General features: G+C 47.6%; 1 protein-coding gene across 5 annotated transcripts in view; it reads right to left on the bottom strand.

Annotated features, from left to right (window-relative positions):
• NRDE2 (NRDE-2, necessary for RNA interference, domain containing) overlaps nt 1-20,565 on the bottom strand; it is a 73,114-nt gene that overhangs the window by 16,236 nt on the left and 36,313 nt on the right. For 2 of the 5 annotated variants that reach the window (XM_017882296.1, XM_017882299.1), the window contains 5 exons: nt 16,066-16,241; nt 13,629-14,015; nt 11,355-12,283; nt 9,500-9,638; nt 2,796-3,827 (listed from right to left, as the gene is read on the bottom strand). In XM_017882296.1, the coding sequence (XP_017737785.1) occupies nt 3,459-3,827; nt 9,500-9,638; nt 11,355-12,283; nt 13,629-14,015; nt 16,066-16,241 (2,000 nt within the window). In that variant the 3' untranslated portion in view covers nt 2,796-3,458. Of the gene's footprint in view, nt 1-2,795; nt 3,828-9,499; nt 9,639-11,354; nt 12,284-13,628; nt 14,016-16,065; nt 16,242-20,565 lie in introns of those variants that run through there. The other 3 variants (XM_017882298.1, XM_017882297.1, XM_017882300.1) reach the window with 3 other exon arrangements.

Genomic DNA, 20,565 nt, shown 5'->3' on the forward strand with positions numbered 1-20,565 from the left:
GCTGAGCATTGTTGGCAGAATTCTGTTTCTTGGAGTTGTGGGGCCGAGGTCAGCATTTCCCTGCTGGCTGCCAGCTGAGGCCTTTGCCAGTCTGTGAAGGCCACCCTCCCTCCTGACTCGCGGCCCTTCATCTTCCGCCTGCAGCAGCAGGCCCAGTCCCTCTCTCCAGCTGACCCTTCTTTCTGCCTGCCTTTTCTACTCTTATGGACCCTGGTGATTACATTGGACCCGCGCAGATAATCCAGGATAATTTCCCTGTTTTAAAGTTTACAATCTTAATTTTTATCTGCAAAGTTCCTTTTGCCATGTAACATTCACAGGTTCCAGGGCTTAGGGTGTGGCCATCTTTAGGGGCACCACTCTGCCTACCACAGAGGACATTCATACATGGGGTGGCCCAGTGCAGGATGAGGACAGGGTGCTCGTGGGGAAGGCGGGTGTCAGCCCAAGCAGGGTGTGGAGCTGTCTGTGTGGAGAAGCACCACAGCACGGGGACTCGGCATGGGCAGGGGGAGGCTGGCATCCGTGTGGGGTATACGTGCAGGGCTGGGGTGGTCCGATACGGGGAGTCAATGTGGGCAGCCTGATGTGCAGTACAAGAGCCCAAATGGGTGAGGAAGGCATCTGCAGGGACGGAATGGTGGCAGGGGAGGGAGGCTGCTTATGTATGGAGGCAGTCAGGTAGGTAAACAGGACAGTGGGAGCCAGGTTTCTCTGAGGAGTTAGACACAGAAAGAAGAAAATGAGAAGGACCTCTGTGCACTGGGAGCGCCTAGGAACAGTGACACCCCAATTGCAGCAAGCACCCCTAGACCCAGACCTTTGCTTCTATGTATTATTCTCCATTAAAAGGAGTGAGGGCTGATTCCAGGGCTAGGCAGGGAAAGGACAAGATGAACCCAAAGTCTGTTTTGCCGGAAAGCAAGGGAGTGCTCAAGGAATGATAGGGTCATGTCCAAAGGACACCGAAGCCTATGTGAAGGGGCTTCCACTGGCCAAACCTGGGACAATCTGAGCATCCTAACAGCTAACTGTTAATGGAATACAGTGCAGCCCTTTAAATAGGGAACTACACACACATACCACTACATATGAATTAGATGATCTGAAAGTTTGCTGAGGAAGGGGTATTTACAGAGTTTGAGAGTATCCCACAAAACACCGTTCAGTTAGAAAGGAAAGTCCCACTGGAGAAGCGCAGAAGACACCGTCTTCGCCAAGTGGTCAAAATGCACATCGGTAATGGGCACTTTGACAGTACGTGCCACCACTGTCACACTCCTGCCAAAGATGCTTAGCCTGAATCCAGTGATGAGGAAACACCAGGCAAACACAAACTGAGGAATATTCTACAAATTCAGAACATTTCAAAAGTATCCACGTCTTGGAAGTCAAAAAGCTTCCAGTCGGAATACCAAAGAGATGACAACCAAATGCAGCTCCTGCTCCTGAACTGGACCTTTTCCTAGAGGACGTGACCGGCCTGAGGACCCGCTGGGAGTACCGTGTCCATGCCGACTTCCTGCTCAGTGTCTGTATCGTGAGCGGGAAGCAGACTATCGGTAACTGCCTCTCACATGGTTCAGGAAAGAAAATTCTTTGTAACGGACTTGCACCTTTTCCGGAAGCTTGAAATTAAAACAACAACAACAACAAAAAAACCCCCAGCACATCAGTATTGCCTTTTCCTTACTGGTAATAGCTGAGCCTTTTCCTCTAGAGGGACAGTCTCCCTCATGTCAATCCTACAAAAGCAGCTAAAGCAAACGCCAGGGCCTAGAGTGTCAGGGTAGCGGTCTGAACCCCACCCCAGCTGCTTCTCCAGTTTGCTTGTTGACCAAAATGCTGAAATTACTGTTTCAGCAGCTGGCCACTGAGGCCTGCAGTGCCAAGTGTAGGGATGCAGGGATGAAGTGCTTGTGAAGTAACAGAATTCCCATAGCAATTTCTTCCCTGGCTTCCTACACTGGTGAGCCGGACAGGGAGAGCCCTGTCTGCCTGCGGAAAACCCACCGGCTCTTTGGAGCCCTTCCTCAGTAGAACCATTTAAGGTGAACTCTCCCATCACTCCCTCTGCAGCAAGCCCAACTTCACTTTTCCAACGCAAAACAGTATGTGTGCCTTACAAGTAGTAGCTGCCTCCTCCTACTGGGGACACAGCACAGAGGTGCCTCCTGGCCTCCCACAGGCCCAGCAATCCTGTGCCAGAGGCAATGCCCCTGCTTCATTCCAGGAAAGAACACTGTCCCAAACCCGAGGCGGGCCGACCACTGTGGTCTGATATGATCAGTGGCTCCTTTGAGGAAACGAGCGCTCCTGAGGAAGCGCATGAGCCACTGTTTGACTCGAGCTCAGAACCCCCTTCTCAGCCCTCTGAGCTGACGGTTAGTCTTGGGAGGCACTGAGTCATCTTTCAGAACTGCATGTCAGCAATCTCAAACGGGCTTTTAAAAAACAACAGTGATGCTCTCGACATCTTGTTGGCCAGGCCTGAGTTCTTCAGCAGCCCCAGGGCACGCTGCCCCTCCAGCTCCAGGCGGAGGCATCACCGGGGTAAACTCAGGGAACTTTCCACACACTGCGTGCAGGCCAGAACATCAAGCCTTAACTGCGGGTCTGAACACAAGGGTAAAATCTGCTCACCGGCCTGGGGAAAACATCCTAGTGCTGAAAAACCAGCCCTTCATCTCAGAGAGGGCCTGGCAGGGCCACCACGCCGCCAGCGGAGGGGACTCATTCACCATGCAGGGGCTGGTGCTGGCTGCGCACAGGGAGAGAATGAGCAAGGGCGCTGCCACACCTCAATCATCATCGGTTTAATGACCCCTTGGCATGACTCTCTGGCTGTATACAAATATACACATATTCACATATATAATATGTAAATAGCTTTTGTGTCATTTACACTCCCAAAAAGTGTGCAAGATGTGAAGAGGCTGGCAGCCCACATTATTACTATCGAGAAAGAACATCTCAAAAGCTGAGGTCTCCTAACACACATTCTCTGCTCACACCTCCTAGCTCTGCAGGGTGGGCGACTTGGCCTTGCTGCTCTCTAATCCTCCAGCAGCAGCTCCAGCTCCTCCAGCGGCAGGCGCACCCGGAGCTCCTTCTCAGTCATCAGGTCCAGGATCTCCTGCATCTCGTCGGGGAAGTACTCCACGGCGTCCAGGTATAACACCTAGGGGCAGGCAGGAAGGCCACCCCGCTCAGCCTCCACTTCCTGTCAGCCTGGAGGAACTCAGGAAGCAAGGGCCAGGTTCCTGGTGACCCTGCCATCCTGTCGCCCCCCACGGCCCCTGCTCCCCTTGGCTCAGACTTTCTTAACTCGGGCAGCACTGGGCACGTTCAGGAAGGACACCACATTCGCAAAAGCGAGCAAACGCCAAGCGAGGCCTTCTCTTTTAAAAGGGGGCCCAGGAATTGCTGGCCGTCACCCTCAGTTTGACTTCTGAGTGTCACCTGACCGGGCCCTCACAGCCGGGCTGGGACATGATCCCAACTCTTTCGGCATCTGGGCTGAACTCTGAGCAAATGCTGGGAAACCAGCTACCCACAGCAACACTTCCATGAAGCTCCAACCCCAGGGGACAGCTCCACCAGGAAAAGGCTCTGGCTGTACCTTGGGGCAGGGTATGGCATCCATGAGCTGAGCATCCCCGGTGCCGCGGAGCAGGCCAGGAAGACACTAGCTGGACGGAGACCTGGCGGGAAGTCTTTGGGATGCTGAAGACACCATGGCCTTTAACACTTACCTTGGCCCAAGGACAATTCTGAAGTGCTTTGTAGAATATACCTTTGCTTCTTTCTTTATTTCCTAAGGAAACCTGAGGGGAGGGGGAGAAAATACAAACATGATTCGTTGACACAGAGAGGCTAAGGCTACAGAAACGCCCTTGGATGACGGCACAAGCCCCTTAGCTTCAATGAGCCTGCCTGTGCGGAGAGCCTGTCATCGTCACGGTGGCCGCGGGATGGGGGCAGGTGCCAGGCAGCGCACTCAGAAGCCACTGCTGTATTGGGTTGTTTCCTCCCATACAAACGGCCCAAGAGTGTCAATCCTGAACACTTCTGACTTTTTAAAGTCTCGTATCTCCTCCTCTGCTGTGGGCTGTCACGTCTGGGTGTTAGTAACCGTGCTTGAAACCAAGCAGTGTCGGTGCGATGAGGCTGAAGACCTTATACAAATAGAGAAAATCTTCTACGATACTTATCTTAGAAAACATAGAAACGATACTTGCTTTAATACTTGCCATTTTCTAAAAACTATCTTTTAGAGAAACGAGGCGGCCAGGACGGTGATCACTACCTTACAAAAGGTACAAGTTCCATCAGCAATCTCAGCATCCCTGTGTGGATATTCAGCACGTGTTCTCTCTAGATATAAAACCCTCCATCTCGACTCAGCCACACAGCCTCCTTCCCAGCCCAGTGTGGAAGGAGACCCAGCCTGGGACCTCTGCTGACAACAGCCCCTCTCCAGTCCCTCCAAGGAATCAGCCCACACGGGCAGCTCCACAGGGAGCTGGCTGTGCAGCCAGGAGTGGGCACAGACAGGGCTTGTGGAGCTGAAGTTTCTGTGTTTCCATCCACCCCATCCTTCAGGCTCCCCTCCCTTAGAAGAGTGTTCTAGGGGACACCAACCTTGCCCAGCCAAGCGGCTGGGGCACAGCATCCAGCCCGGGACCAGTGAGGGCTGCTGACCGGCCTCCCAGAAACCTGACCAGTGGCATCCAGGGCTCCAATTTACATCTCAGGAACTCCATCTACCAAGGATGGCCTCATTCCCTTTTCATTTTTTTTTTTTTTCCCACAGTCTATGTTGCCCAGGCTGGCCTTGAACTCCTGGGCTTGAGCAATCCTCCCACCTCAGTCTCCCAAGTAGCCAGGACTCCATGGCTGGTCCTTCTCAACTGTTAACTCCCATAGTCACAGGGACCAGAACTGTGATAACCTTGCTTCAGGCAAGGCCCAGTCTTTCCCCAGCCTCTGCAAGTGCCACGCACAGGGCCAACTGTGAGTGAGGCTCGGAGGACTCCTGAGTGTCCTCCCTGGTGGGAGCCTCCAGTTCTGAGGCTGGGCCTCTGAATTTATAACCAAAGAGTCATTGAGCCATTGAGTCTTTCCTTCCCATGCCAACATACTTCAGCGTCCTTTCCTAAGATACTGACAAAATTTAAGACTTTTTTTGTCGTTTTTGAAAGAAAAAAGAAAAAGTTTATGACTGTACTTTCTCAACCATGCACAGCTAATCCTGGAACCCAACAAATCCAGGTACACAGCTGGAGATGCCCTTACTGTATGGAGGTATGGAAGGGCTTGACGCCAAGTGAAAGCTTGCTGTGACTGTGTGTGGCTTCCGTCCATGATTTCATATTCTGAGACACAGCCAGTGTGTACCTTTGCCTTCTGACTGGTGCAGAGTCTCAAGGGAGGGAAGAGTTCATGGGCGCTATCTGGCTCTCCTGGTCCTCCTTCCTCCCTTCTGAACTGACAACTGAGACTCCTCATGAAACTCCTAAGTCAGGACTGAAACATAACAGAGGGGGCACCTCTTCTTTGCTGGAGTTCCCACGGTACTGTGTCTGCCACCCCACGGGATTGTGGCCAGGTAAATGTCTCCTCAGGTGGACTGGGAGCATCTCAGGGAACCAACAGGGTCTTTGCTGGGAACCTAAGAAAACAGCTAATGGAGGAGAACTGCCCTGATGGGTCCCCGAGTGAGTGTGTGATTCGGCCAAGGGCAGTCTCCCAGAGGGAAGCGGGAATGGAGACTTCATACAGAGGCCTTTTCCCTCACACGAAGCCCCAAGAACTGAATCTCATACAAACCGTCTGAAGAACTCAGCCAACAAGATGCTGGCCAGGCACGGGGGCTCACGCCTATAATCCCAGCACTTTGGAGGCTAAGGCAGGTGGGCTGCTCGAGCTTAGTAGTTCAAGACCAGCCTGGAGAACATGGCAAAATGCTGTCTACAAAAATACAAAAACTAGCCCAGCACAGTGGTGCGCACCTGTGGTCCCAGCTAAGGTGTGAGGGTTGCTTGAGCTCAGGAGGTTGAGGCTGCAGTGAGCCGAGATTGCGCCACTGCATTCCAGCCTGCGTGACAGAGCAAGACCCTGTCTCAAAAAAACAAAAAATGCTCACGACTCAGACCTGAGCTGGGCCATTAATAATTCTCCCCCGTAGGACCACGGGGGAGACGAGTGACAGTGGCGGGCAGCTGCCCATCGGCTGCATCACTAACATCCCAAGTGTCTGAGCCGTCCGTGTAGAGAAGCTATCTGGTTTCTTGTAATCACTTGTTTCGGCATTTGTCTACCTTCTTAGCAGATGTGTGCTGCCTCCCCGTGGGGGAAGCAACATCTCTAAGAAAACGAGGAAGCTGAAAGTCTTCAGGCTCTTGCAAATTTTGATTCTCTTTTTTTATCTCCTTATAAACAAATCTGAGCAACTGTTACCTTATACAGCTTTGTAACTAATTTAACAAAACATAACCAACCTTGTCCAAACAAAAAAAGATCCATTTCTATAATGCTCCCTCCTTGTGCTCCTCAGAAAAGACTGCCACTCTGCTGAGAGGTTTATTGGTTTATCTCTGATAGAACTCAGGGGGATTCTTTTCCCTCCCACCAGATCTTGTAAATGATGGCCTTTCAATATATACCGATTCCTGCCAGCTGTCAACAGGATGGAAGAAGTTATACTAGAGGGTAAAAGAAAATCTAATGATTCACAATTCAGAAATGCCACGGTGCCCTTTTTATTTAAGACGTCTTTCATCAATCCCATGAAATCAGCTAACTGGCTCATATACTCATAGTTCCTTCTTTATTGTGTAGGTAGATGACCAAATTAAAGGATTTTAAGTATCTTGAAAATAACTGCAAGTTTAGCTAAAACAACAAAACAATAAACAAGCCAGGCGCAGTGGCTCACGCCCATAATCTGAACACTTTGGGAGACTGAGGTGAGTGGACTGCTTGAGCCCAGGAGTTCGAGGCTAGCCTGGGCAACATGTGAGACCCCATCTTTACAAAAAAATAAACAAAAACAGCCAGGCATGGTGGTGCATGCCTGTAGTCCCAGCTACTCAGGAGGCTGACGTGGGAGGATTGCATGAGCCCAGGAGGTTGAGGCTGCAGTGAGTCGTGACAGTGCCACTGCAGTCCAGCAGCCTGGGCAATAGAGTAAGACCCTATCTCAAAAAAAAAAAAAAGGAAAAAAGTTTGGTGGAGAGTGTTAATGTATATGCAAAACAGCGCATTTGAAAGTCTCTCCTACAAGTGAAGTTTTAACCTGCTCAATTCCAACATTAGTGGAAAATTTTAACTGCTGTTTGTCCAATTCCTTTCCCTCCCGTATTCTCCATGGCCAAGAATAAGCTTTAATTCCTTCAAACTCTTTTTTTTTTTTTTTTTTTTTGAGACGGAGTTTCGCTCTTGTTGCACAGGCTGGAGTGTAGTGGTGCGATCTCGGTTCACCACAACCTCCGCCTCCCGGGTTTGAGTGATTCTCCTGCCTCAGCCTCCCGAGTAGCTGGGATCACAGGCATGTGCCACCACACCCAGCTAATTTTGTATTTTTAGTAGAGATGGGGTTTCTCCATCTTGGTCAGGCTGGTCTCGAACTCCTTCAAACATTTTTACAGGGAAAAAAGTGCAAACAAGCAAATACGCTTGCATGCATGTTGCAGGAGTGTATGTATGTGCATATGTATAAGCATGCACGTATGTGCACATGTACACAAAAAGGCACAATCGCACAACCAGCCTCACAGCCCTCCTCCAGGGAGCCTTAGCCTTCCTCCCGGCCTGCAAGTCTCTCTTCTCCTGCCTCTTCAGACACTTGCTACCTTCACTTTGCATGCTGGCCCTAATGTAATTTTTCCCTGTGTTAACAAAGTGCTAGGAGCCTGCCCAGATGCCTCAGGAATTGCTATGGGCACTCTCTGCTCTAATTGGTCCTTAGTTCCAATACTACCTTTCCAAAAAGAGAGAAATTCCCTAAGGGGTCAGATCTTTTTTTCAAAGCCAACAAGCACTTTCTGTCTACAATCCAACCAAACTAGGCTCATGGCAGATTCTTAGTAAAAATATGGTACATTTGCACCTTACCCTGCCTCTACCTGTAAAAGACTGGGCAAGTTAAACTGGCAAATGTGCGAGCTCCACCATTTTAAACATAAAGATGGGTGGAATCTTCATGCTGGGAATATCAGGGAGCATCTGCCCTGCTCCCTCAGCTGAGCAGCCTGATGACAGGAGTAGAGGTTTCACTAAAACCCCGGGCTCCTGACTCTGCTGCCTCAAACTGCCGTCTCTACCAACAGCAGCATCCTGCCTGCAAGTTCCAGCTCACACACGAGTCAAACCATAAGATCAGAGCTTCTGGGTCTGAAGAATAAATGTTAAGAGAAATGCACAAACTTTTGCAGTTTTCTTTTTTTTTTTTTTTTTGAGACGGAGTCTTGCTCTGTGGCCCAGGTTGGAGTGCAGTGGTGCAATCTTGGCTCACTGCAGCCTCTGCCTCCTGGGTTGAAGCGATTCTCCTGCCTCAGCCTCCCAAGTAGCTGGGACTACAGGCACCGGCCACCACACCCGGCTAATTTTTTGTACTTTTAGTAGAGATGGGGTTTCACCATGTTGGGCAGGATGGTCTCAATCTCCCGACCTTGTGATCCGCCCACCTCCGCCTCCCAAAGTGCTGAGATGACAGGCATGAGACACCGTGCCCAGTCGGAAATGTTGATTTAAAAATTACATTCTAGATTGCATTTTTTTTTTTAAAAAAAAGGCAAGGTCTCACTTTGTCACCTAGGCCGGAGTGCAGTGGTGTGATCATAACTCACTGCTACTTCAAACTCCTGGGCTCAAGGAATCCTCTTGCCTCAACCTCTGGTGTAGCTGGGACCAAAGGCTCACACCACAATGCCCAGCTAATTTTTAAATATGTTTGTAGAGATGTGGTATCGCCATCTTGCTTAGGCTGGTCTCGAACTCTTGGGGTCAAGCAATTTTCCCGCCTTGGCCTCCGAAAGTGCTGGGACTACAGGCCTGAACCATTGCACCCAGCCTGAACCTTTTCTTTTAATAACAAAATAATCAGGACCTAGAAATTCTTATGAGCAGAATGGAAAAGAATATAGGTCTCTTTCAAAGGAAAGCTCTTAGACCATTTTGCAAGTTGCCGACTTAAGTCAACTTAGAGAAACCCACATTAAATCCTATTGCACTGAATAGCCTAGTAACTACTCTTCAACTTCGTTCTGCCAAATATTTTGAGGAGATGGACCACTTGCAACCTCTTCCCAAGTCCTGAAAGATCTGACATTATCCCATCAGGATTTCTTAGGGACTCACCAATGCCAAGAAGATGAGAGTGAAATATGGCCTCCCAGCTCTCCCAGGCAGGGGCTTCTGGACACCCGTACTTTCTCATTTATGAAGGAAGAGGTAGAGCTCTGCATGAACACAAAACACCTCAATATTTTCTTACCAGAAAGTTCAAATACATCCTCCACAGCAAGGGGCACTGGCTGCCACTGTCGCTGCGCATGGCGTTTTCAAACAGGGCTTGGATCCGATGCGTTAAGCCGGTCTCAGGAATTGTGGCGTGGATCTCTCTACCGTCTAACCTGCAAGGCAAAGGCTCATGTGACTCTGACACAGTTCTCTCATCCTACATCACAGGAGGAAGAGATGCCTTAGTGATGACAAGTGTCAGCAACAACCGGATCAGAGAGAGTCAGGGAAGAGATGTCCCTCAGGCACAGGGCGCTGTGCACGGGGCTTCTCCAAGGCCAGGAGAAGGCACAGGCAAGAGTTCTGTGGTTTCTACACCACACCAAATCTGTCTTGAAGTCACACAAACCCCTCCCCCCCGCCCCTGTTTTCTAAAGAAAGCTACCCTTTGCCAGGCACGGTGGCTCACGCCTGTAATCCCAGCACTTCGGGAGGCCGAGGTGGGTAGATCATGAGGTCAGTAGTTCAAGGCCAGCCTGGCCAATACGGTGAAACCTCATCTCTACTAAAAATACAAAATTTAGCAGGTGCCTATAGTCCCAGCTACTCAGGAGGCTGAGGCTGGAGAATCGCTTGAACCCGGGGGGCGGAGGTTGCAGTGAGCTGAGATCGCGCCACTGCATTTCAGCCAGGCAACAGAGTGAGACTCTATCTGAAAAAAAAAAAAAAAAGAAGAAAAGAAAGAAAGCAAGCTACCCTTTAATCAGCAGAATGCAAATTCCACTTTACAGGAAGAAAAGACCTTTTGATTTATAGTAGAGAAAGCAAGGCTCACATGGAGTGAACAAAATCCTAATGGAAGGAATAAAAAACAAGTGAAATATTATTCAGACAGTTTTGGCTAATTTGTAAGGTCAGAGTGAAGCAACAGCAAAGATTCTGGGAAAACAATGATGCCTAAGCTAATGTGTCCCCCAGATTAACATTTAACCTTTAGAGAGAAAATACTGGATCAGGCCGGATGCCGTGCCTCCCTCCTGTCATCCCAGCACTTTGGAAGGCTGAGATGGGAGGATCACTTAAGCTCAGGAGATGGAGACCAGCCTGGGCGACATGGCAAAACCCCATCTCTACAAAAAATAAAAAATAAAAAAAGGAGCCAGGCGTCGTGGTGCCTGCAGTCCCAGCTACCGGGGAGGCTGAGGTGGGAGGATCACCTGAGCCCGGGAGGTCAAGGCTGCTGTGAGCTGAGACTGCACCACTGCACTCCAGCCTGAGCGACAGAGTGAGACCCTGTCTCAAAAAAAAAATAAAAACAAGAAAATATCGTATCGAAGATGGTATTTAAACATGACACTGCTGTCACTAGGAATGCTGACAAAAACTCCCAGTCATTACACTTTGTGCCAAGCACTTACCTCACTGACCCCTCAGAGAGACCCCATGAGGTAGCTTCTTCACGCCCATTTGACAGAGGGGGAGCTATGAGAGGGGAAGCGGCCTGCTCGAGTTCACCCAGCCGAGAAGAGCTGGCACTGGAATCCAGAGCTGCCGCCCAGCCCGTGCTGTTAGCCATCAGGCTTCCGTGACGGCTTCTCAGCATTCCCGTGGTCTGACGGCCACCACCCATGCACACAGAAGCAACATTCACACTCCCGAGAAGCACACCCAGGCGACCGCCACCAACCCCTCTCCTGAGAGGCGCCGCTACTTTGTGTCTCGATCGCCTTTCACACCATTTTTCTGCGACACCTACAGCCCCACAGCAGGTGTTCCGGGCACCGTGCCGTGTTCTTCCCTGTATTCCTGAGACCCGGCAAGGTGGGGGGAACACAGCAAGCATTCCATAAACATTGGTGGGGCACACGAACAGGACGGTCTGGAATTACCTCTGGACAGTTTCCACCAGTCTCTTCCTCAGTTTCTCAGCTTCAATTGCAAACAACCAAGGCTCCAAGGCTTTGGCAGACCTGGTGATTGTGTCAAAAAATCTCCTGGTCTTGCTGGCACTGTGGGACTTATTCTGAATCTGTACATAGGACCTCCAAAGAACCTGGTTGCCCGGATACAACTTTAAAGCCTGTGAGAGTGCCTCTCGCAGAGGGGCCAGCGGGTAAACACTCACTTTCATGTGGAATCTCAGCAGGCTCGTGTGCATCAGTGTGATGGCTTCGAGAACACTGGTCCAACTCTGGGAGCTGGCACTGTCCCCCTCACCAGAGCCTTCTGGGAAAACATAACTGTTCAGTTTTGCAAATACCTGTTCGTATATCCGCACAGCAGCATCAATCCCTGTGGTCAAATACTGGAAGAGCATGAAGCATTTAGCCAAGCTAATTAGGCGGCTACAGGAATCGGTGGGAGCTGGATCGGAGACACAGCTGTCACCCAAACAGTCCTGCAGCGCGTGCTCGTAAGCCTTTCGCGCTTTCAGAATGTGAACAGCCAACACCTGTCCAGTGTAGGGCCCACAGGGGCTGCTCTCAGTCAGCTTGGTTAATATGTGAACAGCTCGGGCCGTGGCAGCCCCTCTCACTTCTGGCGACAGCTCCACCTCCAGCTCAGCATAGAGCAGACTGAGCTCACAGAGGTCGGCGTCTTTCAGTTCTCTGCTTCCTGCCATGCCGAGTGCTGTGTCAAAAACTTTTCTGGCATCCTCCGTGTTGCCAAGCAACCACTCTAGATGTGCATACTGCTTCCAGAGGCAAAAGTTGTTGCGGTTTTCTGGCTCCTTAAGGAGATTCTTGGCTAGTTTTTTGCAGTTCTTCCCTTGTGACTTTAATCTCTTCTTGTTTTTAGTGTGCAGACACCAAATTACCTACAGGGAAAAAGAGAAGAATGACCCCAGGTGCTCTGTAATTAAGGCGTCCTCTGCTGCCAATGGTAGAAAGCACTGACAGTCTGTACTTCTTCCCTTTATCATGGGTCTGGTAAACACTGAGGCTCTCTAAGCTGGAAAAGAAATGAGGATTTTGGCCGGGCGCGGTGGCTCAAGCCTGTAATCCCAGCACTTTGGGAGGCCGAGACGGGCGGATCACGAGGTCAGGAGATCGAGACCATCCTGGCTAACATGGTGAAACCCCGTCTCTACTAAAAAATACAAAAAACTAGCTGGGCGAGGTGGTGGGCGCCTGTAGTCCCAGCTACTCGGGAGGCTGAGGCAGGAGAATGGCATGAACACGGGAGGCGGAGCTTGCAATGAGCTGAGATCTGGCCACTGCACTCCAGCCCGGGTGACAGAGCGAGACTCCGTCTCAAAAAAAAACAAAAGAAATGAGGATTTTTACCAGGGCCATAACTGCCCAAATTAACAATCCAGGGTTCCAGCTGAAATCTCTATAAACAAGGCTGATACCTACAAATGTTCTTCTCCAAAGAGATGTGGCCACAACATTTTAACATACTATTTCAATACAACCTGGTGTGTGTAATCTGTAGTTAAAGCTTCAGAACTTGGGTGCTAAGAGAGCCAATACTAACTGTGGCCAGCAGAGGACAGAACAGCTGACTCAGACTCATTTCTAGCAGAAAGAGGAGGGAAAGTATTATAAGTAGCGTATCTTTTATTTATTTATTTATTGAGATGGAGTCTCACTCTCAGCTCACAGCAACCCCCGCCTCCCAGGTTCAAGCGATTCTCCTACCTCAGCCTCCTGAGCAGCTGGGATTACAGGCATGCACCACCACACCCAGCGAATTTTTGCACTTTTAGTAGAGACGAGGTTTTGCCATGTTGGCCAGGATGGTCTCGAACTCCTGACCTCAGGTGATCCGCCCGCCTCGGCCTCCCAGAGTGCTGGGATTATAGGTGTGAGCCATCGCGCCTGAAGCTTATATATTTTAATAAACCCCTGAGTGCTCTGATGCTGCTTTAAAACTGTTCCCAGCACTCACTGCTCATATATGGACGGGGACCTGGTAGTGCAAGATAATACAATAAACAGCTCGAGAGTCACTGAGGTAGCCTGACTCATTCCTGTCTTACTCCTCTTCGCTGCGGCCCCTCAGAAGGGCAAACACACACAAAATGCCTTCAGGGTCACTGGAGGAGGAGGTGCTGGGGCATAGTTCCAGGGAGAGCACTCAGAGGCTTACAATCCTGTTTATAAACACTGACATGAAATGAAAAGTCCCCAGACACAGGAGGATGAGTCTGGAATTACCTTTGCAATCTCATACTGTAACCAGGAGAAGCAGAGCTGGGACTTCTCTTTGCCTGAAAACAAAGGCATGACAAGGTGGAAGACATTGCGGATGAACTCCTCACCCTCTCGGTTCTGACCCCTGGTCCAGCGAGGACAGCCCAACCGATCCATGCGGCCAACACAGCTAGCCCCGGAAAACGAGGGGTTGAAAAAAGTCAAGGGCTTTTCATCATAAAGTCCATTATCAAAGATGCTGTTCTCATCCATAGCCAGATAAAGACAGGAGGCTGGAGGAGTAAGGCCAGAAGGCACACCCAAGAACTGCAGGAAGGCCTCCACCAGCTGGAACTGAAGATTGTGGCTGGAAAGTCTGATCAAAGACTGCCCAATATCATCAAACAACACCTGCAACAAAGGCAAAAGAAAGCGACCCATGTCACAAAACCAAACCTGCACATTTTTCACAGTTCTCTTTATGTGCATGTACTAATGGTTCAACAGTATTCAAATTAAATCCGTTTTAAATAGACAGGAGCTAAGCTCTCTGTCAGCAAAAGTCAGAGGCCTCTCAAGGCAACCTGGAAGCTGGAGAATAACTGTTAGGCAGCCCTGCGGTGCCATTAACATTTCCACACATGGGAAAGCCTGGGAAGGAGAGAAGGCATGAACAGGTTTAAGCCAGAAGCTTTCAAAGTATCCTGATGGATTTGTAGAAAATCTAGAAACATGCTCCCTTCTGAACGCATATATAATTGCTTTTGTACTTTGATAATGCATGATGGTGAAAAATTTTTATTGTAAGATGGAAGATAAGAACTTTACTATTTGTGGTTTCCTCGTATAAAATTGCTCCAAGAAATGAAAAATATGCTCAAAACTAGATAAACAGACTCAAGGTAAGAAGGAACCTATGGGAGCAATGGAGCATGTTAAAAGCAATTATAAGAGCTTAATACTAACTGTAAATGTCTGTAGCTGAGTTCATGTAATAATTTAAAAACGTAAGACCAAGGAGGCCACCCTTTGTGTCCTGGTGCTGCTTATCTGACCGGTGTTTGTGGCTCTCAGCAAAGAGGAAATCATAACATAAGCACAGTAAGCTAGAGTATGTGGGACTCAATCAAAACCATCAATTAATCAGAAAGCTGCTTCTTTATGTTAAAAATAAATTAGAAAGCTTTTCTCCCCCAGGCTTTGATTACAGAAAAAGCTAAACGGCAAGAAACTGCTCGCAGCAGCAGTCTGCTCCAGAAATCTGCTTCCAGGAGACTGCTGGGACTGCAAGCCTTGAGAAATGACTTCCAGAAGGGTGGCTGTGAACTCCACCAAAGAAAGATTCCACTCTTCTGCAGACACTCAGCTTCAGCGAGGCAAGAGGCCTCACGGGCAGTCCCCTTTCCAAGACTTCCAGTGAGTTAAGCCTTCCCTAGAAGTCGGCCCCTCCTTCTTCCAGATATCACTTCTGTCTCTATCCCCACTTCTCTGTGTCCTCACTCCAGTCTGGCCACCCCATTCCCCACTCCTCAAACGCTCCTGGCACTCTGGGGTCTTCACCTGTGCTGATCCCTCTGCCCAGAGCAGACACTCTGTCATCAAACAAATATTCCTTCCGCATCCAAGAGGATTCACTGAGCGCTCACCACAGGACGAATGCTGTTCTAGGCACTGACGTCACAGCAGTAAACAAAGGGGATAAACTCCTTGCCTTCAGGGTACCTCATTTGTAGAAAAGGTTACAGAGCTCCAAGACACAGAGTTGGTATCTTGTGAAACTGGATCAATTCCAGGTATCAAGATAGCATTTCTTCATTTTAATTTAAAACCTCCAGAGCTGCTGGTCACTAAACACGGGGCAGCATGTAGCAACTCACATGGTAACAGTAAATGAGATAACACAGGTGAAGTGCCTGGCACGCCACAGGTATTCAATAAACGCTAGTTTCTTCCGCAAGACACGCTGATGCCAACTGTCCAACAAGGACCCTACAGCCAGTCCCTCTTGTCTTCTAGAGTTCAGTCTATATCTGCTACAGCTTCACGGACCCAAGAGTGGGATGGGGAAAGTGGACACAAGGAAAGAATCTAGGGCGGTGATTATGAGTTTTTGAATAATCTGTATGTATCCCACAGGGTTCCACATGAAAAATTCACTGAATGACCTGGAAGACAATCTCCAGAGGGGTGACCACAAGGGCCCATCCGCCTACTAGGGGACAGGAGCTCTCTGGTCAAGAGCCTATATGCTTCCCCATCACCAGCAGCAAGGAAATTCTACACTGATATCCAGCAGAAAGGAAGTTTCACAGATGAGAACAGGAAGAAGTTAGCATCTCCTAAGCTAGCCAACTGCTAGGAGAGCTCCAGCGGCCTCCTTTCAGATAACCAAAGCGCATGGGAATGAAAAGCAGGCAGAGGCCCCCTGGTCAGCTTCCTGCCTGGGGCGGAGGATACATGCCTGTCTCTCGGGATCCTCACAGTCTTCCTCAGTTTGCTTCTTGGTCTTATCAGGGCGCCAGGGCTGCCAGTGCCTCTGGTCTCGGGAACGCTCAGCAGCAAGCCAGATCTGCCACTTGGGCAGAGACTTATCTTTTATTTCCTGGTCATCCTCTTCTGGTTCATCGTCATCCTCATCTAGATAAGAATGAGACTTCTTCACCTCATCAGCAAATAAAACCACCATCGCCACTCAATCAGCCTGCTATGTCAGGGACTGTTGGACACCCGCAATGCCAAGATGTGTAAGAGCCATGCCAGCCTCCCAGGATACTCAGTGGCATTTAGGACCTCCCTTGTAATCAGTCAAGTCCTCAGGAAACAAAGACGACAAGGTGATAAAATCAAATTATTTTTAATTGTATAGTGATTAAAATGGAAATGACACAAACTCTAGAACAGTACTGTTTACCAGAATGCTCTGTGATGATGAAAATGCCATATGTATCTGCATTAACAGGGTAGCTACATGTGACTCACTGGGCACGTGAGACGTAGCTAGTAAAGGAACTGAATTCCTTTTTTTTTAGACAGAGTCTCGCTCTCGTCGCCCAGGCTGGAGTGCAGTGGTGCAATCTCGGATCACTGCAACCTCCGCCTCCCAGGTTCAAGCAATTCTCCTGCCTCAGCCTCCTGAGTAGCTGAGATTACAGGTATGTGCCACCACGCCTGGCTAATTTTTTGTATTTAGTAGAGATGGGGTTTCACCATGTTGGTCAGGCTGGTTTCAAACTCCTGACCTCAGGTGATCCACCTGCCTTGGCCTCCCAAAGTGTTGGGATTACAGGTGTGAGTCACCACATCTGGCCTGAATTCTTAATTTTATTTATTTTTAAATAGTCACATGTGGCTAGAGGTTACTATATTGGACAACATAGTTTTAGAATGCTAAATGACATTTAATGATGGTACTAGGTTAGATTTTCTTAAGCCATCAGAATTTTTAGCCAGGGACCTTATAATTAATTATGACCTATGCTCACTAGAGCTTGCCTTTAAAAAAGCCAAATCAGGATCTTCAATAATTTATTTCACTTTGTTTCCTAACTCTGAACATGCAGAATGGAAGAGGAGGAAAGCCAGTGTCATCTGTAAAGTTCAAGGTTAAAAAATAAAGAAGGTATATAAATGGTACGGCCACACAGGAAATCATTTTGGCTGTTTCTTACAAAACTAAACACACACTTAGCATAACTGCACTCTTGGGCACTGATCCCAGATAAATGAAAACCTATGTTTACACAAAAACCTATATGCTAATGCTCAGAAACAGCGTTATGCATAATCGCCCACACCTGGAAACAATCCAAACATCCTTCAGTAGGTTGAACAGTTAAGCTGTGGTCTATTTACACAACGGAATACTACTCAGCAATAAACATGAACAAACTATTGATATATGCAACAATTTGTATGTATCTCAGGGAAATTATGCTAAGTTAAAAAAGCCAATCTCAAAAAGTTACACAAAAAAACAACTGTTCCCAGGGATGCGGACAAATCGGAACCCTGGTGCCCTGCTGGTGGAAATGTAAAATGGTGCAGCTGCCGTCTGCTGCATGGAAAACAGCATGGCATACTAGACACAGGATTATCGTATGAGGCAATTCCACTGCTGAGTATCTACTCAGGAGAACTGAAAGCAGAGACTCAAACAGATATTGTACACCCATGTTCACAGCAGCATTATTCACAACGGCCCAGAGGTGGAAGCAATCAAAGTGTTCACTGACAAATGAATGGCTAAACAAAATGTGGTATATACACACAGTGGAGAAGTGTTCGGCTTTAAAAAGGAAGGAAATCCTGGTGCGACATGGATGAACCCTGACAACACTGTGCTAAATGGAATCAGCCAGTCACAGAAGGTCAACTACTATATGATTCCACATCTACCAGGTTCCTAAAGTAGTCACATTCATAGAGACAGAAAGTAGAATGATGACTGCTGGGGCCTGAGGGGAGCGAGAAATGAGGAATTTGTCTTTAATGGGTACAGAATTGGGGAGGATGAAAAAGTTGTGGAGGTCGACAGAGGTGATGGCTGCACAGCAGTGTGAATGTACTTAATGTCACTCAACTGTATACTTAAAAATGATCAATTTTATCATATATATTTTACAACTAAAACAATTTTGTTAATCAGTTATATACCTTATGATTCCATTTATATAACCTTCATGAGATAACAGAAAACAGAGAGAGAACAGATTAGTGGTTCCCAGGAGTTAGGGAGGGGAAGGGGCAGATGTGGCTAAGAAAGGATAGCGCGAGGGAGCCTTGTGGTGATCAAACAGTTCTGTATCTTGACTGTGGTAGTGATTACACAAAGCTACACACGTGATAGAAACTGCCTAGTACTATAGAAACACACACAAAAATGAGTGCATGTAAAATGGTGAAATGTGAATAAACTCTGCAGATTGTACCAATGTCATTCCCTGGTTCTGACATTGTACTGTGGTACTACCACTGGAAGGAACTGGGTGAAGGGTGCACAAAACCTCTTGGTACATTTTTTCTACTTCTTGTGACTCTATACTATTTCAAAATAAAATATTCTTAAAAATGTAAATGCATAATGTGTATATATAGTATAATATATATAGTATCTATTAGCATTATATATAGTATATATTAGCATAATGTATATATTAGCATTCTATTATTCCACCAATATTCTGCCTAAATGCTCTTCTGAGTTTCTCAGAGAAGAAAACTAAATTTATTTATCACCTTCTTCTAAAGATCTATGTTTAAAGTATCCTTTAATCACTCTGAAAAATTATAAGAGATATTACCTTTGTGAGTCATACATCAGACTTAGATACCTGAATTTACTACATTAAGGACTCAAAAGATTACATGGCTTCGGACAGACATTCATGTGTAACAATTACATAGTAACAGAGAGTGACAGCAAGAGAGAAGAAACACGCTATGAAAAATGCTCAACTGCCTGATGTAATCAACTACCCTTTAAACGCTAACCTTTCAGGATGAATAAGAGAAGTTAAAATAAAATAAAACAAAACTGTTATCAATTAGGTTTGCTGGAATCAAGAAAATTTTCAGCCTTTCTTTTGACCCTCCTAGTTTTTTAGAGGACTTCCATTAAATTCATTAGAAAGAAATTCATAAATTCAGCAGAAGTTTCCCCACAATGGAAATGTGTGAGAAGCTTGCAGAGAATGTAAATACCAACACAAGTCTCTAACCTGATGCTAAAAGTCAAGGTTTTGGTATTAATTTGCATTCCCTTTTGGAGAAAACTAACTTTACACCTGATTTTAAGTGACCATTAGACATCTGGAAACTTATCACCGAAGTAAAATTAGTCTGTGGACACTGCTATGAAAACTTTATTGTCACAGAAATGCAGAACACAGCAAACTGTGTAACAGATACTATGCACTGTAATGGGCTCGCTCTCTAACAAAAACCAAACAAAACCAAAAAAACAAAAAACTAAGCCTAAAAACACAGACCTATGCTAAGTCAGTCACTCAGAGAGGAGAGTTACTAATCAGACTTCCATTTTTTGGCCCTTGCTTATGCAGTCTTGCAGACTCAGTGGCTGAGTGCAATACCTACTTCCGTTTCATGCAGGCTGTTTTTCTTCATACATAAAACCACTGGTCAGCCTGATGACTGTTCTTTTTGGAAAAGAACACTCCAGGGAAATCTAAACAGCTGAGACTCTGACAGCCCCAAGTGAGGCATGATCACTGCCTGGCAGCACTGCCCAGAGGAGAGTTATCTGAAAACACCTGAAGGGCCCCTCTCACTTCTTGGTGGCAATAGAGATGCTCCCTGGCCCAGAGCTCTGAACTGTCATGCAAGACAATGCCTAATCCAAAGTTTTCATGGTGCAAATGAATAAACAAAGAAAGGCCACACCTGTGGAAAGAGGCTCACTGAGCCTAGGCAGGGAGCCAGTCTCCTGAGTCCTTGTCCATCATTCTTTCCCTATGGAACTTTCGATGAAACCGTCTGCCTGGCAGATCTCTCTCTATGCTGGAACTGCCTTTCAGGGAATGAAGCAGTTTCTGAATGTCTAAGAGTTGTGCTGTCCAATACATCGCCATTAATATGTGGTTATCAAGCACTTGAAAAGTAGCTAGTCTGGGCTGGGTGTGGTGACTTACATCGGTAATCTCAGCACTTTGGGAGGCAGAGATGGGTGGATTACTTGAGGTCAGGGGTTCAAGACCAGCCTGGACCAACACAGTGAAACCCTGTCTCTACTAAAAATACAAAATTAGGTGGGCATGGTGGTGCATGCCTGTAATCCCAGCTACTTGGGAGGCTGAGGCACAAGAATTTCTTGAACCCGGGAGGCAGAGGTTGCAGTGAACCAAGATCGACCCACTACACCCCAGCCTGGGTGACAGACCAAGACTCTGTCTCAAAAAAAAAAAAAAAAAAAAAAAAAAAAAAGCTAATTTGCACCGAATTTTTA

This window comes from Rhinopithecus bieti, unplaced genomic scaffold (assembly GCF_001698545.2).
Source record: "Rhinopithecus bieti isolate Rb0 unplaced genomic scaffold, ASM169854v2 scaffold_12086, whole genome shotgun sequence".
In the NCBI taxonomy this organism is placed as follows: Eukaryota; Metazoa; Chordata; class Mammalia; order Primates; family Cercopithecidae; genus Rhinopithecus; species Rhinopithecus bieti.